This window comes from Diabrotica virgifera, chromosome 6 (genome assembly GCF_917563875.1).
Source record: "Diabrotica virgifera virgifera chromosome 6, PGI_DIABVI_V3a".
NCBI lineage: Eukaryota > Metazoa > Arthropoda > Insecta > Coleoptera > Chrysomelidae > Diabrotica > Diabrotica virgifera.
Window position 1 is genome coordinate 255248093 of NC_065448.1, and position 26987 is coordinate 255275079.

General features: G+C 31.9%; 1 protein-coding gene across 8 annotated transcripts in view; it reads right to left on the reverse strand.

The window, feature by feature from the left end:
- Positions 1-26987, reverse strand: part of LOC114331549 (MAP kinase-activating death domain protein) — a 91670-nt gene that overhangs the window by 17442 nt on the left and 47241 nt on the right. For 7 of the 8 annotated variants that reach the window (XM_050653935.1, XM_050653931.1, XM_050653932.1 and 4 more), the window contains 9 exons: positions 26788-26973; positions 26102-26186; positions 25915-26045; positions 24714-24860; positions 22822-23073; positions 21973-22212; positions 21651-21748; positions 20514-20688; positions 13430-13597 (listed from right to left, as the gene is read on the reverse strand). In XM_050653935.1, coding sequence (XP_050509892.1) covers positions 13430-13597; positions 20514-20688; positions 21651-21748; positions 21973-22212; positions 22822-23073; positions 24714-24860; positions 25915-26045; positions 26102-26186; positions 26788-26973 — 1482 coding nt within the window. The remainder of the gene's footprint in view (positions 1-13429; positions 13598-20513; positions 20689-21650; positions 21749-21972; positions 22213-22821; positions 23074-24713; positions 24861-25914; positions 26046-26101; positions 26187-26787; positions 26974-26987) is intronic. The other variant, XM_050653933.1, reaches the window with a different exon arrangement.

Consider the following 26987-nt stretch of genomic DNA (forward strand, 5'->3'; position numbering starts at 1 on the left):
ATACATTAAGAACAATAAGAGCCCAAAGAAAGGGCAATTACGGAGTGGTGTATACAAACTGACATGTGGTGACTCCAAAAACTTACATCAGTCAAACTGACAAAACCTTTGACAAACGTATAGTAGAACACTTAAGACAAACACTAACTTGAGACCAAAAGCTCCACACTCCTCAACCTATTCAGTTAGAGATTTTAAGTGCAGACACATAGTAAATATATCTATCACCTTTGAGAAAGGCAGTCTGCCGGAACAGATGTGGTGACATCAACAACTAATGATCAATTTTATGGAGGTATTGAAAATAAAAGTAGGTAATACATTTAAATGACTGAATTCACAATTCTTTTTCATATGCGTCATCATTCAAATACATATTATCGAGATAAAAATATACTAATATCGATAGATTTATGTATTTAAAATAAAATATAAAGTCAATAGTTCTTCTTTTCTTGACAATATTATACTCTATGTATGGTGTGGAGCATGGTGAAAAAATTTGCAGATTACAGTGCTATGACCCTGCAAGAACTAGGCACCTATATATCAATAGTATATTTCCATGATTTATTTAAAAAACTGATGAGTTTTTTCTTAACATTAAAAATTCATTATTTTGCATAATAAGGGACAGTAAACAAAGTAAAAGTAACATTTCATAACAAAAATGTCATTATTTAAATTCGAAAGGAAATAGAAATTAATCCAGATATAACAGACATGTTGAAGCCAAAAAATTAAACTCGTATGGACACCTGCAGAGATTGCCTGAAAATAGATGGCTAAAAAAGATAGAAAAATGGAGTCGAAAAAAAGATGTCGAACATGCAATTACTGCAAGAGATCATAGTGGCTTAAAGCCAAACTTACGATATTTTTCTGTACACACTACCCTACTTAAAATTTTTGCTTGATGGCGTGTATATTTGTTATGATCATGGAGTGTGCTCAGAGACATTATGAATTAAACAAATATTAGAAGTGAAGAATATCAAAATAGTGCGCTTAATATGTCAGTATTTTCAATGAGATGTTGAAATATTATGTGGAAACATGCCCCTGAAAAAAAAATGATATTAAATTTTCGTTGCTAAAATTAACAAATGAGTCGCTATAATAATTTAAATAAAAATTTCCAAAGACACTAAGTAGAACGATCCTGAAACAAATTAAATAATGTCTTGTATAGATTATTACTCTACAAATAATTTCGAAAAAAATTACAGAAGAACTCCCACAATATTTTGTTTTACTGTGTTTACTGTTATTCTACCGTATACATTAATAAATTTGTTAAAATAACGATATGCAAAATAACAAATAGTTATTTTGTGTTAATTCTTTTAAAGCCTTAATAATTTTGATATTAGTAAATACGTCTCATAATTTTATATAGAACTTATCTGTTATTGTTACAAATATTTCGTAAATTAACTTATTTTGCTTTTCATAAAATATTGGCGGTGGTCTGCAGCTCCAATATTTCTAATATTCTTTTTGTTATTTTTAAAATACATTCTAATCGCCTAAAATGTAGATACAATTAAAGTTTTGAACATATTTATAAAAAAATTTGAATTTAGCATTGTCTTATATAGCCCGATCAAAGAACAATCCGACCACAAAAAAAATAAAGGAATGATGAAAATTTGGGAATAGGTAGTTGAAATTATCTAATATTATATAAGAAAAAGTTTACAATTCTACATCCCCTCCATTTTTCAAAAATAGAGGGGAATACCCCCCTCTCGAAGGTGAAAAATATACATTAAATATAAGTCCGGAATTGGATAAAATGACTAATTCCAAGCAACTTTTGTTCTATATAGTTTTTCCCGAAGTCAATACTTTCGAGTTATTTGCAAGTAAATATGTTCATTTTTAACAGAAAAAAACATGTTTTTGGACGGTTTTTCGGAGATAACTCAAAAAGTAAGTATTTCAGCGAAAAAATATTCTTAGCAAAAATATAGCTTATAAAAAACTGAAAAAACTGGTGTATGCTTGAGGTCTGTAGACCCAGTAGAAGCAGAGTTATAGCTAATGAAAAGTAGGTTCTTCTTTATCAAATTCCAAATCGAATATTTCAATGTAAAATAACCCAAAAACGGAGCACTTTTCGGGGAAAATTCATTTTGACTTTTTTAAAATGTTTAAAAAAAGGTTTATTTTTGTTTTCTAAAAAACTTGTAACATTAAAAGTAAGTGAGTTACGCTCAAAATTTTGTTGGTCCCTTTTATTTTTTGGTAAAAAACTCGCGAAACTCACCCCCTAATTAGCATCACAAATAAATTTTATCATTACCGCTTCACAAGTTACTTTGCGTATGTATTATTTATATGATCTGTAAGTTTCATCGGTTCAAAGTGCTTATTTTTGAAAAAGCTGTTGTTAAAATGGCTTGAACGAGTAACTAATCACGAGTTTAGGCAAATTTTGAACAGCCATAGCATAACCAATTTTTGTCTGACAAGAAAACAAAAAAGAAAAAATATTCAGAAAAACAAAACGTACATTTTATTACTCTTTAAGATTTTTGGTATTGCTAATAATTTTTAAGTTAATTCCATGAACAATTCCATTTTTTATTCAAAATTTAAAAAATGTTTCATTTTAAACCCAATTTTTTTCAAAAATGAGCACCTTGAACCAATGAAATTTATAGATAATATAAATAATACATAAGTAAAGTAACTTGTGAAGCGGTAACGATTAATTTTATTTGGGAAACTAATCAGGGGGTGATTTTCGCGATTTTTGTACTAAAATATAAAAGGGACAACAATATTTTGAGCGTAACTCACTTATTTTTAATGTTAGAAGTTTTTTTAAAAAACAAAAATAAACCTTTTTTTAAACACCTTAAAAAAGTTTTAATAAATTTTAATAAATTTTCCCCGAAAATTGCTCTGTTTTTCACATTGAAATATTCGATTTGGAATTTGACGAAGAAGAACCTACTTTTCATTAGCTACAACTCTACTTTTACTGGGTCTGCAGAACTCACGCGTACACCATTTTTTTTTTTCAATTTTTTATAAGCTATATTTTCACTAAGAATATCGTTTTCCCTAGAATACTTACTTTTTGACTGCGAAAAACCGTCCAAGAACATGTTTGTTTTTTTGTTAAAAATGAACATATTCACTCGTAAATAACTCGAAAAGTGATGACTAAGTGAAAAAACTCAATAGAACAAAAGTTGCTTAGAATTAGTCATTTTATCCAATTTTAGTCCTATTTTGAACGTATATTTTTTCACTCCTGAGAAAATATTTTTCACCCCGTATCTCCCAATTTTTGTAAAATGGAGGGGATGTAGAATTGTAAACTTTTTCTTATATAATAATAGACAATTTCAAATACCTATTCCCAAATTTTCATCCTTCCTTTATTTTTTGGAGGTTTTCGTAAAAGTTTGTGTTCCCTGATGGGGCTAATAAATGTATTCGTGGTCTTATGTGTAAGTGGTAAACCAATAATAATTCCATTCACAATTACTGCATGTTAGATTTTTGTTTATCGCGCTGTATAAATAATAATTGTTAGTTAGACCTAGCATTGCTTCAGTAAGATCTGTAAAAGGTGAAGTAGTAAAAATATACATTGTATTTTTAACTTTAAATGTATTTATAAAACTAAAATATTAATAAATATTTAAAAAAATATCACATGTGATTACCTCTTAACTAATTTTAAGCTGCGTTGACATGGGTCAAGTGACTTAATCAACTCACTTGAATAGGACTTTTCAACAACAGTCATTTGTTTCGAGCTTCTGTCATATGTTGTATAATCTGTGTATAATATTAATATACACAGATTATACGATGAAAAGCCCTATTGAAGTGAATTGAAGACTTTTTGAACGTCTAAACCCCAAATTCATCTGATTTGATGGAATTCATCTGATTTGATGGAATCAAGTCAGATGAATTGGGTGTTTAGACGTTCAAAAAGCCTTCAATTCACTTGAATTCAAGTGAGTTGATCAAGTCACTTGACCCATGTCAACGCAGGTTTAGTGTATTTCGTCTATATATAATCATGAGAGACCAAAAATGTAAGCAATAAGCATAAATTTCATGCGCAATAGCCAGCATGCTAGAGCCCTAGGCAACTTTAGAGATGGTTATAATGTTAATATGAACCTACGAATAAAAGTGTACATGAGGTGTATCAGTGTATTGGATAGTGTTAAAAACTAGTGCAAATATTTGTGTGTTAGTTGCCATGCGGTATATCACCCGCAGAGATAAGCAGCTAGATCGGCTACATATATATGCGCAACATTAACTCGTGGTTAGTTAGTTTCATAGTTTTTTTTTATTTTCCAGAACTAGATATGAACAGAGGTGAAATCGGACAAAGTTTAAGAGTGAATCTACTGAAAATAAACGTTTATACGACACGTTTTTCATCAAACGTTGTACTAGTATTAGCTAGAATAAGCAACAGAGTAAAGGGGCAACACGGATTCTGGATATTTTTCCATGTAAAATCCCACAAGAATTCGCTAAGTTCCATTCTGGTCATTTTTGACTCTTTTTGTGGTGGAGGAGCGACTGCTCGTCGGATCGTTACGTATGAGGTCGCAAGGTAGCAGAGGGCAACAGAGGATAGCAGAGAGATGCTGTGGGTAACGTTGGACGCTCTGCTACCCTCTGTTGCCCTCTGCTAGCCTCTGCTGCGACCTCACACGTCACGATCTGACAAGCAGTCACGCCTCCACTACAAAAAAAGTCAAAAATGACCAGAATGGACCTTAGCGATTTCTTATGGGATTTTACATGGGAAAATATCCAGAACCCGTGTTGCCCTTTTACTCAACAGATGTTTTAACGTACCAAAACGTATGATATAAACGTGTCAATCAATCTAGGAGACGCGGTGCCAATTAGTGAGGATGCATTAGCTGAAATCTACAGGAAAGCAACTAAACTAAACAAAGACTATTCACTAAAACTAACGATCAAAAAACTTTAGACCAATTTTTATATACCTCAAAGTCCTGCAAGCAGCAACGTATCGACGTGGACATATGGAGAAAAACAATTAAAAAAACACAATTAGTATTGTACTTGACAAAAGGACCATCTCAAAAGTTCCTATAAAGCGAATGTCACATATGGCTTTTGCCATTTACACAATTCTTTTTGACAATCATGACCACTCAGATATATAACATAGAGTTTACAAACCAAAAAAGAGAAAATATTAAAAGGAAACATTCAGCATTCAACAAATAGTCCACAGCATATCATCATTTTTAAAAAATGATTACAAAACTCTTAAAAATGGTTTTAATTGCTTCGTTTGAGCGAGTCTACCACTTTTTGAAAGATTTCAGGGCGCAGGTTGGACGCGTTTCCGCACGCCCCACGCCTAAACCTGTAGCTCTAGAGCGGTTAGGTTTTGTTATTGCAAAACTATAGTTTTTAATTTTAATGAAAAAATTATGCGTTAAAATAAAATAAATTATTTTTGTCGGACAAAAAAGAGAGCGCGATCGTCGAATCCGACATACGCTAGATGTCACTCTAGCGCGGTACAGTTTTGTTATTACAAAACCCTTAATTTTCAATTGAAAGTATTGATAATTAATTACTAGATATTGTCGATGTCTTGTCCGACAACGTAAATATGTTAATTATGACAGGTTATATTTTGCGATTAAAAAATTTCGGACACAAATAACAAGTGATAGATTGGATCGCTCTTTATCCAAATACAGCACTGTCCGATAAAAATTGGGTATCCAGATAATTAGTCTGACAAATTAGTTTCAAAACTTTTTATACCGTAACCGCCATGCTACTAGACACATTGAGCTAACACAGCCCTGGACCGTTCACTTATTGTACTGTTTACTTTTATATCTAGTGACGTCTAGAATATCAGAAAATGTATAGAAACCGAATATAAACATACACTAATTACTATGATATAGACGTTTCATATCTAAACATAGAGTTGTCATGAAGCATCTAGATTAGAAGTAGGTGATTTTGACGATACCGACAAAGTACAAATAAATTATCACTGTTTAAAAAGAATTTTGTTTTTTATAAGTTTGCGTAAATTTTTGTCGGACAAATTACTTTTTTAAGAAACATGTATGTAGGGATTCGTTAAAGACAATCGTAATAAAAGTCCGTGTGATGCTTAACAATTTTAATTAATAAAACAGATGAATAAATTATAGATACTATTAAATTGACGAAATGTAAAAGTGTTTGTGTAATTGCGACTAAAATTTTACGAGTTCTCACAAAAGAAACTGTCTTTGAAATAATCGCGTTTATCTACTTAATATATGACCGGCTTGTCAATATATAAGTACGTTTTAAACTTCGTCCCTTCGATTATTGTCAAATACAATGTCTTTCCTCAGAATCTCAAAATCGACTGCCTCTCGCATCCCTACGCTAAAACCGAAATAGTCTCCTGTCTTCCCCTCTTCATGCTTAAAATCCGAAACTATTAAAATTCCACTGCAATAAATTTCGATCCCTGTTAGTAATAAAATTTGGTTCACAGTGGCGAATGTTATTCTTACTTATAAAGTTAAAAGTAGTCCGCTACCGTAGTAATCCCAATCCGTTCCACCCATCTGGGCCAACGTATGTCCATCTGTGTGAGACTCTGATTCCGTGCTCGTAATAATAATTAAGAAAAATTATATACAGGAGTCTTAAAAATTAAGGTAAAATATTTACAATTCTACATGTATTATTTGAACGTTAAAAAATTTAAATTATGATTTTTTAATCGCAAAATATAACATGACATATACGTTGTCGGACTGAAGAAACGTGGCTATAAATGTGTCTTACAAGATATCTACAATCTGTAGTAATTAGTTATCAATACTTTCAACTACAAATTAAGAGTTTTGTAATAACAAAACTGTACTGCGCTAAAGTGACAGCTTGCGGGTGTCACTTTATAAAAATAATTCATTTTATTTTAAAGCATAATCTTTTGATTAAAATTAAAAATTATAGTTTTGCAATAGCGCGCTAGAGCTACAGGTTCAGGCGTGGGTCGTGCGGAAACGCGTCCAAGTGGTTGACTCGCTCAAACGAAGCAGTTAAAACCATTTTTAAGACTTTTGTAATCATTTTCAAAACAGGACGATGTACTGTGGACTAAAAATATAATAATAAAAATATTAAATAGTACAGCTATAAGAGATTTGCACATCTAGCGTCATGCAAAATATATAAATAAATAAAATTAACAAAATAAATTAAAATAAAATGCGTCATGTTTTGGAAAACGGCGAAATGAAGCTGGAATTTTTAAAAATTTGCGAAATTTGAAATATGAATTAGAAAGATATCATTCGAGAAATGTCTATTGACGAATAAACGACCCAAGAACTAATTTGTGAATAATTTCTTAATTAAGCAATAAACAAACTATACACAAAATAAAGAATAAGCAAAATAAAAATAAATTCATATAATCCTATTAAAATTATTAGATCGAAATATTATAAATTTATAAAAACATCATCACCTAAGGTTGGTGTTTCTTAAATTCTCACAAAGTATGTCAATTACTTTATTAATTGAAACACAACAGGTTTGTTAACAACAAATTATTTCAAGTAAATTGTTTATTGAAAAAAGAGTGTATGACTGGTACACACTTCCAAAATATACGTCAAACTGGCAACAGGTACATGGTTTCAAAATACTTAATAATGGGTAAAATTATTTTAATCAGCTAAATACTTTCAGCATACAACATGCCATCTTCAGAGCTTCCTGTAAATGACAATAATTTAAGAGATTTTGTTTTTTACAATTAGGTACCTACAATGATAAAAAAAAATTACGTCTTATAGGAGGTTATAAATACATCATGGAAGGGTAATTGTACAACTTTAAAAGGGTGCTCACCCTTATAACAGAGGCTTTGACCTTTTAATATTTTTTATTATGTTTTCTGTTGACAATTACTCTTTCATGAGTTAATATCATTTAACCCTCTATAATTCGTAAGTTTTTTAATCATTTTAAAATTATGAAAAACAAATTCTCTTAAAGTATTGTTCTTTATAGGAAGCTCTGAAAGTGGTATTGGTATGTGACATGCTGAAAGTATTCAGTTGATTTTAATAAATAATTTTATACACTATGAAGTTTTTTGAGAACATACACCTGTTGCCTAAATTATTTATTATTAATTAATGATGTTTGTAAAGTTTTAGTGCCTTACGTAAATATTTTATTTTTTCATTTAATATTTTTTACCATACCTAATATAGTCCCATTCAATCGATAATGTCATTTAAATTTTTCGCAGGAAATTGGCACCCCCTATATTATAGAATCATGCAGAGACACTGACAATCACATACGTCCTAAAACGTTTGTGTGGGGAAAATCATTTATTTTATTCCAACAACTCTTGAGCCTTGTCAACCAAACAAATAACCCAGTAAGTACTTTTAATTTTTATTATTCCGATAAAGCATGCAAATTGAGATTTTCTTTGTTCCCCAGGCTTCTCTTGGACTTAAACATCTACCACTAGCTCGTGAAAAGGATGTAGACTTGTTTAGAACGAGAATTTTCCACATCGAAATTTCATCAAATTTCCTACTTTGCGAAAAACTGCTGCTGAGAGCGGCATCACTCCCAGTCTTACTCACACAATCTGACTCACTTGTTCACCTCATATAAAAACATATTTCATCAACTTACAATTTTTTTCTCTCTTACCTTTGCCGTTAGTCCAGCTGTCTTTCTTTCTTCATGATCACTGCACGAATATAGTTGTGCACACTAATCCAACCTGCTATATTTTCAATTATTACCTCAATCATTTCTTTCACTCTCCAAAATTCACACCTGTCTCTCTTTTTATTGGTTTCATCTGGTGCACTTCAACATCGTATATTATGTCAAAACGTTTTTGTGTCCTCAGTATAATGGGCATTCATCCGAGTCAACCCTTCCGAATGTAGAGAGATAGGACCTAAAATACCCGTGCTCTATGCGCACCTGTTTAGAAAATCCAGTATATCCAGTAAATCCAGATTATCCAGTCACCTGTGACCACAGTCCAACCCAATCTCTTTAATTCGAGATCAGCATATTTGTCTGTTTTGCAACATCCTCAGTGTTGTTCCATTCTTCTTGTCCTCTTTCAATTGACCTTTCACTTTATATAAGATCATATATGTAAGATTAAGACCAAGAGAAGGAATGTCAGAAGAGAAACTCAAACTTAGATACATGAAAAAAGTGGAATAATATCTGAAACTCTAAAAACTGCCAACTTTAAACACTAAGTAAGTACATAGCAGATCATAATGATCGAAAATCATAAAGCAAGCCAAGACACACACAGGGTTGTAGATATAATGATGATATACTTCGATTATGTGTATTCTGTAGTTTATTTTAATTGGGGTTTTCGCGATATATTTTTGTGGTTAGTTATTTTTAAAATTATTGTTTAGGTAGGTATATCCTACTATATTTTACACAATAAAGATTCTGTGTATTTTTGGAAACACCATGCATAAGAATTTGTATTTGCCCTTTTCTTGATCTTAATATCAATAAAAAAAAGATTTCTGTAAATACTACACTTTAGATAAATTCGAACTACATCATATTCTTGAAGATATCTACATATTATATGTCAAAACACTTTCTTGAAATTATAGCCCAATATAAATAATATTGTTCTTAACTTTGAACGCGAATATCGTACACCAAAACGTGGCACAATCCCTTATATCATTAATTCAAAAAATTGGAATGAAACCGATTCGCAAACACTATGAAACACAAAAATTTTAAAAATTAAACTTTTTAAATACTCTGTCTATACAACTGATGTTCGTGAATAAAAAGATCGTTTATGTTGTTTTGCTAAAATTTTAAAATAAACCATAAGTAAGACACAAAACTTGTAATCTGTAATTTATAAGTACCCTGCATATGTTACAAGTATCAAAGTCTTTGCGTACCTACACAAATGGTTTCTCTAATATTAATTGATCATATTATACCTAGAGCTTCTAAATCGAGCGGTTAATACTACAAAAAGTAAAATTAAATCACCTTTACATGGTTTTACACTAAAGCAGAGTAGCACAACAACTAAAACATTATAATAAACAGTGTCTCTTCATAGCGTACTCGTCTGAAACAGATAAGGTTTATCAAAGTTGTCCATAAGCTAAAGATTTTACCGGAAAGTCAAAAATAAAATGCAATAAAAATATGATATAGTAAAGGATGTACTGATAAAAAGATTTTTCAAAGAAGATATTGCCCAGAATATTGTTTTATTTATTGACAACGAATAAATCTGCAAATTATTGTACGTCAAGAAAGACTTTTCAAGTTTTTACGAATTTACAAGGTAAATCAGATTATTATATAATTTTTAATCAACGTTTAAAAGACTAAGTTTATCAAATGTTTGAAATCTATTTACAATATCTATTTATAGCAAAATAGTAATACAATAACAGAAAGCTACTCTGAATATAGCTGTATATTTTAAAACAGAGTTTGTTCACTAGATGAAAGAATCTGATGAGCTTAATCGGTCGCAAACAAATTGGTAGGCCTTTGTCTTCAAGGTTGTCATATATTTTAAGACTTGAAGATTGAAATGGTGAAGATTGGAGTTATACCCCACTTATACCCAAAGTTTTATGTGGATATTATATGACTATTATCGACAATGGAAACAATGACTAATGACAACCAAAGAAGCATGAAATAAGACACATATAAAACTAAACATTCCCTGGAGAGTATAACATCTGGAATACTCCTAAATATATTGAAGTTGTACCAGACCAATCGCTTATATCTAAATAACACTATCAAAACCAATACAAAAACCATTAGGTATCTAAATCTTGAGAAAACGGAGTGTAGACCTAGAAGTACCATGAAGCGACCGTATGTGATTTGGGTAGATATATATGAAATGCCTTTCGATGAGTATATTAAATGTCTTTCGATGAGTTGGGTTGCACCCAATTCATTGAAAGCCAACTCAACCTAATTCCCATACACCCAAATTATAATAATTTACATTTTTACGTTTATTCGGCAAGTTTTATTAACATAATCTAGCATATCTAACGGTAAGAAATTTTTTTAATATATTTTATCGCGTTCTTAAAACAATACAACAACAAAACAGGGTACCTAAAGCTTATATTACAGAAAACATATGTTTTGTTTTGTTTTTAATTAAAACAAAATGAAGGCCTAACACAAACAAACAAAAAAAAACAAAATTGCTAGTATGGCATCCGAGCGAGTGGCTAGAGCGAATAGGAAAGTTTGAGTGGTCCTTGCAAACAAATGCACATTAGCGCACCCAACGACACGGAACAATCATAATAAATAAACAAGGAAGATCAAAATATGTATATTTTTTTTATTTAGTAATTTACTTTTTGTAAGGAGATAGTGACAGCAGAGTATGACTTCATTGTTTGTATTGGCAATATCTATGGTAATTTTTAATAGAAAAACATCAAATATATTGTAATGTGACGCTATTAGAAGACTGACCGCCTAAAGATTCTGGTCTAACAGAGCATTGAAGACCCGAATTTTTTTACTAAATCACGCTTCAACCTTTTTTTATATAGGTATAATGATTTATGATGCTCGATTCATTTCTAGTCAATTCCATTTTACCTGCTTTGTTATTATATAAATATTTGTAAAAATACTCATTAGAGCATTATTTCTCTGGTGCACCGGGTGTCAGTTATTATGGAGTATTCTTGTTTAGCGACCCCAAAAACCCCCGAGTAACAAAATTCCGCCCTTTAATACACTTATTTTGACATGTTTATGCACTTTTAGATACAGTTTACCCACCTTTAAAATGCATCAATGTATTTCCACCCATTTTTCTATAGTAGACTTTTTCCTGACATCATCCTGACCGCAATGCAAAAAATTACAAGTCTCTAGGAGCTGTTTTTTAAAAATTAATTTATTTTATGCTAAATACCCTGGTCTAATAGAAGGCATTGCAGAGTAAAATGCCAAATTCTGCACTAAAAGAAAACGATATTAACCTAATCGCAATACAAGAGACACATACAGAAAACGGAGCCCAATTGAACTCGAGAGCAAAAATCATTTTATTGCCATTATCATGTACTGTTTGTAACGTATTGTAACTTCGTATGAGGTACACAAAACTCAACTGTTGCAGCCATACGCTAAATCAATAAAAATCGTCAAAACAATGAAATCATATTTTAAACAGTGCTGTCACAACTGCATTTTTTATTTAAAAGAATAATTGTAAAGATTGATAATTAAATATTTTCATCTTCGCAATACGTATAGAAAGATACGGTTAGTGATGTGCATTGATCGTATGTGAAAAATGTAAATATACATACAGGTAATTGTTTTAAAAAATAGTCAAATCTTACAGTATGTATGAAATATACCATGATACTCTCTTTCTTCCTATACTCTTTCCTCCTCTTATCTTTCCTTGTATTATCAGTCTTGGCTTTACATATCGCTGCCCCCTCAGTGCGTGTTTCAGATATTGTAACTTATCTTACTTTTATTGTGACGATAATATAATGTTATCGTCTAGAATACGCCAATTATTTAAGCAAGACGTGTTTTATACCATCTTTGACAGTATAATAGACGAAACGAAAAGCCATTTGATTATTCTCGGTGTGCTGAACGGGGAATAATCAAGAAGGTATAATAGGTGAGCTAACTACATCCCGACCATATTCCGAACCCTTCCGAACCCCGTCGACTTGGCGTGCTGAGCAATTTCGACGTTTCATTTACCCCATCCCATAAGAAAGTTTATCGTAGTCCTTACATGTCTCTCCTCCTGACGTGTTGAGCGAGATGTCCTCTCTTTATATGTCCATTTCACATTAATAAATAAAACCAATTCGTATTGTTCGTTTAGTATCATTCATTAAGGTATCAAATATCGTCACATCAGCCCGAGGTTTACGAAAGTCCGATATGTAGATTGTAATTTTATTAACAAGTAAATTAATAAGTAATTAACGCTAATTATCTTCGCTTTTGTATGTTTTGGTTCTAAAATAAATATCTTAAAAACGAATCCTGAAACGAATTCTTTGCTCATTTCTCGCAATACTTCTTTGTTCGTTTTCTTCTGTGTCCATGCTATTATATACTCTACCTACTTTAATCTATTTGTATATCCAGGCAACATAAATTTTATTTTCTCGCATATTAAAGGTCTGTATTATCATTTAAACATATTTCATAAAAAAATACGTACTTCCTACCTAAAATACAAACTGTACTTAAAATACCAATCAATGCACATCAACATTCTAAATATAACAATATAGTATAGCTACTATGGGTCTAATGTAGTTAGTTTAAACTATATATTTACCTTGCTATTTGCGAAAAGTAACCCAACTCCCTCCATGCAGACCTGTAATAAACCACCCTCCCCAGTGCTCATGTCCTGAACAGGAAATTCCCCTCCTAGTTCGGGAGCTGTTCCAGCGACTCCTCCCCTTTCCATCGCCTCCTTGATACAGTAGTAAAGCTGTTTGCACTATAAATATTGCACCTTTTTTATACTAATCTCTTTAATTTCTGTGAAAATGCAAGACAGTTTATGTTTTCTTTCGATTCAGAGGCGAAACACATTCTCCAGGTAACTGTTTCTATCTTACGACGTACTCAGTGGAGCTACGTGCATAACTCTGAATTAAAACGAAACCAAACTGCCTATTTAAGTGAAGGGCCTAGCCGGGTAAGATGATGAAAAGTGCCCAGTACTCGATTCGAATTACATATTATAGGTCACCGTTTAGCATATGTAGTGAAATTCACTTTCTGAAATTTTTAGCCCCCTAGGTGGTCATGTGACCCACCTAGAGCCTAATTAGTCTTTTTAAGTTTTTATTTTTTATCTCAGCCGCATCGAGAACTAGCAAAAAACTTTAAATAAAAAAGTTGTAAGATTTAAAAAGTTATGTCCGAATTTTTTTTTTTTATTTTTTGCAGTAAATTTAAATTTTAAAACGATTTTAAAATTTTAAAAAAGTATAAAAACATAACTAAGACATTCGTTTTCACGAAAAAAATATATAACGTGTATTTTTGCATAATATTTCACCCTGAATTTTTTCAAATTTTTATAATTGGTGAAACGCACCTTTAGAAATAAAAAACCGCATTTTTTCGGTTTTTTTTTCGTTTTTTGATACAATTTTATACATATTTTTCAAAGAAGGTAACACCGTCACTAGAATAGGTAAAAAACTGAAAAATAATTGGGGTTTGCTTAATAAAAATTTTTTGTAACGCCATCCATTTTCAAGATACAGGGCATTGAAGAAAACAAAATTTTACATATTTTTTACGATTTTGCCGAAACTACTGGCAATATTGTAATAAAACTTGGCTGGTTTTAAGAGGTATGTATTGTTCGTGTTTTGACATACAATTAAGGATCGGATATTTATCATTGGCGCTCATAGGGGTAATGGTCTGAAATTTTCAAAGAAAAAAAGATAGTACACCACTGACATATTTCAAATTAACAATCATTTTTGAATTCCTCATTCAATTTGCGATAAAAAAACTATCTTATCATTTTTGTCAAAATATGTCAGTGGCGTACTACCTTTTTTTCTTTAAAAAGTTCAGACCATTACCCCTATGCGCGCCAATGACAAATATAAAATTCTTAATTGTATGTCAAAAATTGCACAACAACTACCTCTTAATACTCGCCAAATTTTATTACAATATTGCCTGTAGTTTCGGCAAAATCGTAAAAAATGTGTAAAATTTTGTTTTCTTCAACGCCCTGTATCTTGAGAATGGATGCCATTACAAAAAAATTTTATTAAACAAACCCCAATTATTTTTTAGTTTTTTACCTATTCTAGTGACGGTGTTACCATTTTTGGAAAATATGTATAAAATTGTATCAAAAAACGAAAAAAAAAACCGAAAAAATGCGGTTTTTTATTTTTTAAGGTGCGTTTCACCAATTTTAAAAATTTGAAAAAATGCAGGGTAAAATATTATGCAAAAATACAAGTTATATATTTTTTTCGTGAAAACGAATGTCTTGGTTATTTTTTTTACTCATTTAAAATTTTAAAATCGTTCTAAAATTTAAATTTCCCGCCAAAAATTAAAAAAAATTTTCGGGCATAACTTTTTAAATCTTCCACCTTTTTTGTTTAAAGTTTTTCGCTACTTCTCGATGCGGCTGAGATAAAAATAAAAACATAAAAACCCTAATTAGGCTCTAGGTGGGTCACACGACCACCTAGGGGGCTAAAAATTTCAGAAAATAAATTTCACTACATATGCTAAACGGTGACCTATATGGAATTCGAATCGAGTTGGGGGCACTTTTCATCATCTTACCCGGCTAGGCCCTTTCAAAAATAGTTTAAAATCCACTTTAATGACGCTTTGGCGACATCCCTTAAAGAAAAGAGAAAAAGTCCCAGATACAAAATTCACTATTAAAATATGTAATAGTAAATAATTATTTAAATCTGAAACTTTTCTTATTGGAACCCCTTTCTGGTAACATCCTTAATCTCTGACGTTTACAATAATTTATAAGACAAACGACGACGAATGAAGGAGACGAAATGGACTCTACAATATGCAGTCACGCTCCGCTTTCATTCGTCTAGGAAAAAAGGTCCAAAAGAAAGTTCCTAGTACTCAAAAGCTGAGTAAAGATAAAAGTTAAAATGAAAGACAATTTATGTTTCCTTTCGATTCAGAGGCCATCCAGACAGCTGTTTCTGTCTTACGACGTCATCGGTGGAGCTGCGTGCACGCCTCTGAAGCAAAACGAGACCAAACTGTCTATTTAAGAGGAATTTTAATAATAATTTAAAATCCACTTTTAGGACGCTGTAGCCACATCTCTTAAAGAAAAAAGTCCCAGATACAAAATTCACTATTAAAATAATAGAAAATAATTATTATTTTCTATTATTTTTTAATTAGAATTAGAAATATGCTTTATTGTCATGAAAAATTTAACAATTTTATAGACAAAGCTTACAAGAAACATAAATAAGAACAATAACAAACACAATTTACTAAAATTATATAAATCGTCAATATAAATAAAACATAATAAAGTGAAATAAAAATCAGTACTTAACAATAAATTGCAAAATTAAAAAAAAATTGCAAATTGCGTAATCTACCTTAAGAAATTTAATAAGTTAATAAGTTAAGCTGCTGCATATGACACTCAAATATATATTAAGATTCTACTTATAGATAAGAATACTGTAATTTCTTAGTTATTGGTTAAGAAACTCTGCTATTGAATAATATGGTCTTTCAGATTTCAGATAAATAGGCTTTTGTCATGTTACGGAACTTGGGGAAGTTGAGCAGATTTAAGTTGTAGAGGGAGATAGTTGTATAGTTTTTTTGCTGAATATAATATAGATTTCTTTACTAACTCACTGGACGGGATCGGTAAATAGATGTCAAATGTAGAATTTCTGGTGGAATAGTCATGTCTAGGTCTTACTGAAAAGACGTGTAGATGTTTACGAATTAAGCAAACAGTTTCTAAAATCTATAAAGAAGGTAGTGTTAGAATCCTGTGATCTTTTAAGTAGCTTCTGCAATGTGTTGTTCTTCTGAGGCCAAACAGATATCTTATTGCTCTTTTTTGTAATTTAAAAATAACATCGGATTGAGCAGCTGTACCAGAACCCCAAAAAGGAAGACCATATCAAATATGGGACTCAAACAAAGAAAAATGTTATTTTGAAAGAGGCTAAATTCATTTCCTTCGAAACAGATCTTATTGCAAAGCAAGCTGAGTATAGTTTCTTGCTTAACACATCGATATGAAGGGACCATTTAAGGTTGCTAGTTAAAAAAATACCAAGAAACTTTACAGAATCAACGATACTGATCTGGCTGCTATGAAGAGGTAAGGGTTGAAGAGTTCCTTTATAGGACAATGCTACTGTTTTATCTAAGTTAAAAGAGAGTAAATTAGAATGGATTTTATTGTGAGTAGATCAGAAGTTATAGTAGCAGGAAGAGTTGCGATATTTGAGTTGCTCCAAGTGATACTTGTATCGTCAGCAAAAAGAAAAACTTTTCCATCGATTTTTAAACTAGTGATGTCATTAATAAAGATAAGGAAAAGTAGAGGACCCAATACTGAACCTTGTGGTACCCCACATACAACATTTTTGAGACTAGAGTCTGTATCATTTGCTCTAACCAGTTGTTTCCTATTATTCAAGTAAGATTGAAACCAGTTCAAAGAAATACCTCGAGTTCCATAGAAATCTAAATTTTTTATCAAAATGTCGTGATTTACACAATCAAAAACTTTGGCATAATCACAAAAAACTGTGGCAGTGTGCAGATTATTGTTTAATGCTTGATAAACCTCATGTAGTACAGAAAACATGGCATCGGTGGTACATTTATTGTTTAAAAAGCCAAACTGATTTTGTGATAAAATCTTGTTATCAACGAGAAAGGACATAAGTCGGGCTTTTATGAGTCTCTCAATAATTTTGGATAGTACCGGTAGTAATGAAATAGGTCTATAATTGCAGGCATTAGATTTTTCACCACCCTTATGAAGAGGAATAACGATGGCCGTCTTTAGGCACTCTGGAAATTTACCTTTCTCAAAAGAATCATTAATTAGAGAGATGAGGACTCCCAACACATTGTCTGGGAGATTTGAGAAAATTTTTATGGATAGTCCATCGGTACTACAGGAAAATTTGCTTTTGATACTATTAATTGTTTATATCAGTTCATATTTATCAACCGGTGTTATAAAGAATGAATTCGAAACCTTTCTTGAATTAGGGAGATAGGAAATGGGATCTTGTTGTGACACAATAGTAGATGTAATATTTTTACTCACATTAACAAAGTATTCATTTAGATTTTCTGGGTCTAGAAGGGAAAATGTTTGAGCTGTGTGAGTTTTATTTCGAAGATCGTTTATTATGGACCAAGTTTCTTTTGTAACACTTTTAGAGCTTCTGAGACGATTTTGATAGTACAATTTTTTAGCTAATTTTATAAGTTTTAAATAGATTGCCCTGTACTTGGTAATATATTCAGTAACAGAGACGTTGGTAGTAAATTTCTTGATATACAGTAGTGAACGCATATTTTTGGCTGATATTCGGACACCTTTGGTAGTCCAGGGTTTGCGATGTTTTGGCTTAATTGTGATTAAAGGAAATGATTTATTGAAGATACAGACAAGCTTATTCAAAAAATCACTGAAATTATAATCGACATCCATAGAAGGAAAGTGCCACTCAGAGGTTAAGCATAAATTTTGGAATTTACGAAAGTTCTGAGCGGAAAAAATCCTGCCTAAACGTCGAGTTTTCGAGGAGAACTTGCTGAAGATGTTAAACTTCGTATAAACTGTTTCATGATCAGATAGTCCCGCATTAACAGTTGTAGTGCAGACATCACGGGGTGAGAAATCTGAGACAATATAATCAATTATGGTAGATGAAGTTTTTGTAATCCTTGTAGGAGAATGAATGTGCATTGATAGACCATATGATTGAAATATGTTGACCAGGGATATTTGGGTAGCACAAGCAGCAGCATAATTAATGTTGAAGTCCCCGCATAAAATTTTTCTGCTTTTATGGGGCAGGTCATCTAACAAATTAAGTAGGTTCTGATAAAATAGTTCCACGGAAGAGTCAGGTGATCTATAAATGCAAATAATATAAAGATTAAGGTTCTTACTGTAATAGTGAATTTTATATCTGGGACTTTTTTCTTTAAGAGATGTGGCTACAGCGTCCTAAAAATGGATTTTAAACTATTTTTAAAATTTCACTTAAATAGACAGTTTGGTTTTGTTTTGATTCAGAGGTATGCACGCAGCTCCACCGATGACGTCGTAAGACAGAAACAGCTGTCTGGAGATTGTGCATCGCATCTGAATCGAAAGGAAACATAAACTGTTTTTCATTTTCACGTTTATCTTTACTCAGATTTTGAGTATTAGGAACTTTCTTTCGGACCTTTCCCTAGGTGAGTGAAAGCGGAATGTGACTGCATATTGTAGAGTCCCTTTCGTTTTCTTTATTCGTCGTCTCTTGTCTTATAAATTGTTAAAGTCAGAGATTAAGGATGTCACCAGAAAGGGGTTCCAATAAGAAAAGTTTCAGATTTAAATAATTACATATTTACTATTTTTTTAATAGTGAATTGTGTATCTGGGACCTTTCTCTTTTCTTTAATTTCTCTTTTTGATTTATTTTTAATATATTTCAATTCTCTTCTAAATAGATATTAAAGTAAAGGACACCTCACACATATTTTAGAAAATGTAATGTCACTCAAATCAAATCAAATTTACATGAATTTACAATAATTTCATATCATTGCGCCAACTCTGAATTTTAATTAATAACGGCGCCAATTGATATAAATAAAACTAAAATCAAATGGGTATGTTAGTGAATTAGAGTGAGAAAAGAGATTCTGTGAATCGGCGGTTCATAAATCTTTCTGTAGGTATTAAGGTAACTTATCTTATAGATTTTTTGGCAAGTTGCTCTTGCCAAATTATTTGAAAAAGAAGACTTTCGACCAATGTGTGCTTCCAGTCATGACTTACGGCGCCGAAACATTATCATTAACCCAGGCCACAGCAACCAAACTTAGAGTGGCCCAAAGAAGAATGGAACGGTCACTACTAGGACTGACTCTCAGAGACAGGGTCAGAAACGAAGAAATCAGAAGAAGGATAGGTGTCACAGATGTCATAGAGCGAGTAGCATGGCTGAAGTGGAATGGGTAGGCCAAGTAGCCAGAATGAAGGACGGGAGGTGGACCCAAAAAATTACAGTGTGGAGACCAAGAGCAGATAGAAGAAGTAGAGGTAAACCACCTACACGATGGACAGACGACGTCAAAGGGATTGCTGGGAATTGATTACAGGAAGCCCAAGATCGACAAAACTGGAAGAAATTAGGGGAGGCATATGTTCAACTTTGGATGCAGAAGGCTGGATGATGATGATGATGATGATGATGATGATGATCTTATAGATAACATAACATAAATGGACATAAATGACAACGCACTTTCAATGACGCACCGCAAATAAGGGTCAGCCTCATGCTGTGCCTCAAGCTGTTTTCAATAGCGACTAGACTAACAGTATTTATGAATGACAGTGTTATGCAGTTCAAAAATGTGATTGCCATAAATTTTAATTACAATTTACGCCGTTATTATAAAAAATTCAGAGTTGGCGCAATGATATGAAATGATTGTAATTTCGAAGTGAATTTGTTCATGTACATTTTATTTGATTTAAGTGACATTACATTTTTTATAAAATGTGTGTGGTGTTCTTTGTATTAAAAAATGGACAAAATTGATACAAGCATAGATTGTGTCAACTATATATGAGCGCAAATATTATTTAAAAGTAAAAAGTCTACCTTTTTCGTGTAATATTTGTGTAGCTGCGTTTGTTGACCATTTCTTCTCCACAGACAAAGTACTTTATTTTTTGGACTATATGTCATGTTCACTAGCCTTTCGAACCACCACCTCTCCACAATGACTCCGCTGACGGACCTTAGTACCAGACCGTCATCTCTCACCTCCATAAATCTAAAAGATATTTACAATGACCAAAATGTTTAAATAATATTTTGTTTATGTACCTATTTTGATGTTGGAATATCAATTAAATATTAAATAAAAGCAGCATATTTAAACCTTGATTAGAATGTTCCTTTAATTTTAATAAAAACCATACGTAAAATCCTTGTTTATGTAAAGAAATAAACTGTACATTTATAAGAAGAACCAAACAATGAAAGAATCATCTTAAACTGAGAAGAGAAGAATAATTCAACAACAAACCTGAAAATATCTTAACACCAACAAACTAAGATAGTTGACAACATTTTTAATACATCTTCTTCTTTTTGTATAGCCATGACTCTGCCTGGTTTTTAGTGTGCCTCTACAAAGTTGTGGTTCCAACAACATGGTCGTCCCACTGATCGTTTTCCTATTGCGGAACCGTCTCTCGCCGTCTGTACTATTCAGTTTGTTGCCATTCAGTTTATGTTCAATTCTACTCTTCTGTTTCTTATCCAGTACTTAATGTTCTTCATCTTGAATCTCCGTCGTATATAAGTACTTATGTATAGATCTACTCCATAGTTGCTTACCGTCGATTTTTCAAGCTTTCAACTGTACTATTTTTAGAATTCTTTTTGTTTTCTCTGTGTCAGATCGTATTTCTGCCTCATATGTCATTATTGGTATGATGACTGACGACAGATATTTTTGTTTCTTTATACTGTTTCATTCAGGCAACCTGCGGCGCTGTTTGCTCTATTCTCTTGATCTTCCACTTCTGTTTTGAGCTGTTCGTAGCTATATATGCCTAGATATTTAAACTCCAACCCTTGTTCTAATATCTGACCTTCCAGCCATAATTTATATCTTAGTAGATTTGCTGTCATTACCATGCATTTTGTCTTTTTGGGGGAAATTAATGTATGAAGAATTAAGTATTAACTAGTGGATGTAATCTTTAGTAAATAAACGTATTTAGTTACCTCAGGTCTCCAGTGCAATCAACTCCTTGATGAACAGTAAAACTCTGTCGATGAAGAAGTCTTGAACCCAAAGGTTTTAGATCGATGTCATTTCCATTCTAAAAAAATTTTTAACGTATTACACTTATATGTATTATAAAATTATATTATAAAACTGTATACCATTTGTATTCGTCGTCGTAAAATTATATGCTTCATTTTATACTTTGCTTGTTTTGCTTTACTTGATTCTCGTAATGTACAAGGTATTTAAAAAAAACCGTGAATATTGTTGGTTTTTTATTTTATTAATATAATTATTTTGCACCTTTAATTAACTTACCAAATGTTGAATTTGATCTAGTAACTGATTTACTTCTTGACTGTAAACTAAACCTATATGACTCTTTCCTAATAGCCTTCTAATCTTTCTCTTAACTTCCTCTTTGTGGCAATTTAACATCACCAGTATAGCTGCCAAGTTATAAAGTTGAGTTGCTAGCAATTTATCTTCCTCGTGTTCCAGTCTTTTTCTTTCAGTGTCACTTAAACTTTTGTACCTTTCCATCATCTCACGTGGACCCTATAAAAAATAAACACTAGCTTAAAGAACGATGATCAGCTCCACAAATGATTACTTCCAGGAAATCAAAATCAGGATAGAAAAAGCTAGAGCAAATTTTAACAAAATGAGAAAAGTGCTCTACACAAGATATTTGAAGTAAAAGTAAGGTTGGCTAGGTGCTACGTTTTCTCGACGTTTTATGGAATGAAAACTTGGACCTTGGATGCAGCATCAATGAAAAAATGAAATCATTCGAGCTGTGGGTGTACAGAAGATTTCTGAAAATATCGTGGACAGAACACGTCACAAACAAAGAGGTTCTGAGAAAGATGAATAAAGAAATGGAAATCTTAAATACCATCAAAACAAGAAAATTACAAGATCTCTGAAATATTACACGTGAAGAGAGATACAACTTGCTTCAAAATGATTATGCAGGGAAAAATTAAAGGAAAAAGAAGCATATGGAGACGCAGAATATCGTGTCTGCACAACCTGAGAGAATGGTACATCAATGGATGTACATCAAATGAGCTTTTTCAGAGCAGCCGTCTCTAAAGTCCAAATAGCTATGATTATCAATATTAATCTACCAAAACTATAAGTAAATAATGTTTTTAATCTTACCTGGTCCATTCCTATCATATCTCTTTCTTGAGAGACTGCGTCCAAAAATGCATCCTCCCAGAATTGCATCTGATCCCAAAGTGTGGACCGTTCTTTTCCTAGAAGACCTTCAAACAAGTAATTTCTTATGCCATCTGGACTTGGCGATGTAACAGTATTGATAATATTACCACCATGATATCTAAATCCAGTGCTCAGTGACGACTTGCTGGACCAAACGCTTGATGTACGTTGTTTGGGCAATTTTGGAAACTGAAAATAAATAATTATAAAAATACTGTTTTATTGTTTAAAAAGAAGTTTTCGACATCAATTAACTAGTAGAGAATTTGAGTGCATAGACGCAGAATCACAAAAGGTGAGACATTAAGGATAATCAAGAACAAAGTTAAATTGACAAATAATGAAAGTGCTTAGGATTATACACAGCAAAGAGAGAAGTAGTAAAGCCTAAAATACAAAGAATATCAAATTATTTTCTGTAAGACTTGATAGTAAAAACTCATTTATATTAATATTAATTGGAACTATTTACTCTATGTCTTATCATATAAAGTTTCAAGACTACATATATTATATGTCTTGTAATCTGTAATTTTGATGATCCTTAGTATATTACTTCAACATAGTTCTTCATAGGACCAAAGTCAACCTATGTGTCAAATTTTGACACTCTAGAGATGCTAAGCTTTTCCTTTAACACAGATAACTAGAGACAGACCAACAGATAGTCATCACTTAAAGATGTTGGGTCGCTCAAAAAAAATATCCTTAATGGAAATATAAAAAAATTATAGCAAAATAATAGGTTTCAAAATCTCATATGTATATTATTGAAACTTGAAAAACTGTAAAATTAGAATGTAAAATGAGAAATTATTATTCTGTATAAATAAAAAATAAATGTCTGAAGATAGACGTAAAAAATAATTAAACAAATAATTGAACCAACCTCTCAAGCAAACCTATTTAAGTCTGAAGAAAAAACTCTTTAACTTATGTTTAATATTGTATATTTCTAGTAACACTATCATGTGGTCTGATAAGTAACCTCCTTCTTCGATTAGGATGCTGTAGTAAAAAAAAATTTATTTTAGGAAATTTAATCTCTCTTAGGCATACATGTAAAATTTTGGCACGATGCAGCAATTAGTATATTTTTAATAGCTACATAAATTTGACATGTTTAAAAGAATGGCGCATAACTATGCAACGCTTCTCTCCCTATCCAACAGACTTTTCCCTGATATTCGTTGAAGTATTTTCATCTCTGTTGTTTCTAGTAGTCGTCTTGTTTTAGATGTGTCCGGTCTTGTCTCTGCCGTGTATGTCAATATTGGTCTAATTGCTGGTAGGTGTATAGGTTCTTGCTTTTGTGTCTTGTCTTAGGTGTTTGTTCTTCCAGATTGTGCCATTGAGAGATCCCTACTTCTTTTTCAACATCTCCATAACTAGGTATATTTATTCCCAGATATCTAAACCTTGCTTTCTGCTTTATTATTTTCACACCAACTTCGGTTTAACATTGTAGTGGGTATTTAGATGTTGTCATACATTTGGTTTTTTCTGTTGATATTATCATATTGTATTTCTTGGCTGTTGTATTGAAGATGTGTGTTAATCTTTGGAAAACGTCTTCTGTCTCGGCGATTAATGTGGCGTCGTCTGCATAACATAATACATATTTGGATTTCTTTGTTCCCCATTCTGTAACCATGACCTTTAGGTACTGCTTGTTTGTATTATTTCGTCCATTATTATATTAAAGAGCAGTGGGTTTAACGAGTCACCTTGTCTGACTCCGCTTTTTACTGGTATAAACTGCGTTAGTTTCGTTTCAAAAGAGTTTACTTGTCAGATCACCTACTACATTAGAAGACATACAGACTTACCTGCAAAGTTTCTACCTCAGTATCAGAAACGGTAGACCTAAAAGAGGCCTGATTACCACCCCGATTGAGATTGCAGGCAGGCCCCATGGTTATGGACCCAGCAGAAGGAGACACGGTACCCCCAGAGCCATGCACAGTGCTTTCACCCTGTCACATCAAACCAAGCACATATATGAGTTGTTCCATTACAAAAAATACATAGTGATTAAAAATAGTGACCGCTACAATATGTATTCTTCTCAAGAAATAGTATTATTTTAGATATAAAATCAAAAATAGCGACCGTTCGATTGAAATCGATAACAAAAATTGAGGTCTTGGTTCTAAATATACAACAAATAATTACAGTAAGAATAATAAAATAAATAAACAATTTTAGGAAATCAAATAACCCAAAAACAAGCACGCAAATAAAGAAAAGATATAACTCTTATATTTATACAGCTAGTTATTAAAGCACTACATTTTTTAATTTTATTTCATCTCCTGCTCTGCAAGATTTAAATGAAATTCGACTTGTGTTTTCGAGACCCCAACTATGGGTAAGATTTTTTATACCTTTCGTATTTCTTTATATTTGTATCTTTTGTTTCGTCGCCTATTTGACTCTGTATTTTATCCATCTAATTAGGATCCCAAGGTTGTCCCAGTTAGTCCTGGGCTTGCTCTGATCTAAGAAATCCAAAGGTATCTCAAGTTAAGAATCCAAGTGTACCATTTACTAGATGTGGTATTGAAAATTAAACAAAATTGTAGCCTTTAGTTGAGTAATCGTTTATTTAATATATTATCTAATATTTTTATTAGTATGTAGGTAGTAGCTTTTCTAAATGCACTAATGTTGATATACTTTGAAATGGTCAAGAAGCTGAAACTCCTGTACATAGAATCCCTAAGAGTGTATTTACAAAATGTTAGAGGAAAAACCAAACGGTCACTATCTTTGAATCACTATGTGTAACGAAACAGTTACTTAAATAAGAAATATGTAATCATTTAAAAATAAGTATATGTGTAAGATTAAAAATAAACTTTTCAGGTGTAGATATCAGTAACAATACAAAATAAATTAGAGATAATAAAGTATAGAAGATAATCGAAAACATCTGGTATGTAATCATAAACCAGTATCTTTTACAAGGAACAACCCAGAACACAAAATCATGCTTTTATATAAAATTTGTTGATTATGAATACTTACATCTGAATCAAACGACGTTAGCTTGCTTAACAACATATTTTTCTTCTGAGTAATCATGTCTTTAAAAATGTCTGTCGTTGTTTGCTCTTTTTCTGATTCATCTCCCTGAATTAAACGTACCTCTGGTGGATCTAAAATAGCAATGAAACGTAAATCGTTTAAATAATATGTGATTTACTTTCCTTACCAGCTTGTGATGATTTTCTGGATCCTTCCCAGTCGGAAGATTGTATCGAATATCTGGGACTCTGTGGAGATCTTGGACTAGAACTCTAAAATAATATTTTGTTATAATTAAACAACAAAAGAAATCAATATACTACAATGCGGCAAAATAAACAGTGAAATGAACATTGAAATGTTTATGGCTATTTATATATTTGGTATACATAATATATCGCCTTGCAAACATTATTCACGACGACGTTCCCGACAAAACAGATGTTAAAGATGTCCTCTGGCACGAAAAAACTTTTAATCCTAGTCCGCAATTCTGGAATGTCAGACGGTGAATCGTCTGTACCCTATAAGCATTCACCCTCTATTTTGTTGTCATTTGTGATTGTTACTCCTAGATATTTAAATTATTTAATCACTTCGAAGTTATGATCGTTTATAATAATGTTTTGCCTTATTAGCCGTCGTTCTTGTTTTGAGACGACCATGTATTTTGTTTTGTCTTCATTTATTTTTAAACCGATGTTTAATGCAGCTTCTTCAAAGCTCGAGAAAATATCCTTAACTTCTAATGTTGATTGTGCCACTGCATCTACGTCATCGACCTCAATTCTGCATTTGATCTCTTTAAAAACTAGAATTTATAACTTACCAAAAATAAGCTTAATCTATAAAATATAAAGGTATCTAATTTACCTGTGTCAAATCCGGACCGGTATATTCACCCAAATCCTTCGACCAATAATGAGTATGAGCTATCTCGCATAACTGGAATGCAGACGCCATTCCTCCTAAGCCAAAATTGCCAAAAGTCACCTCCAGTCCATGGACTATAGCTAATAATACTTTAAGCATTCCCTTCCATACGGGTTTTGGAATACACTAAAACAAAAAAT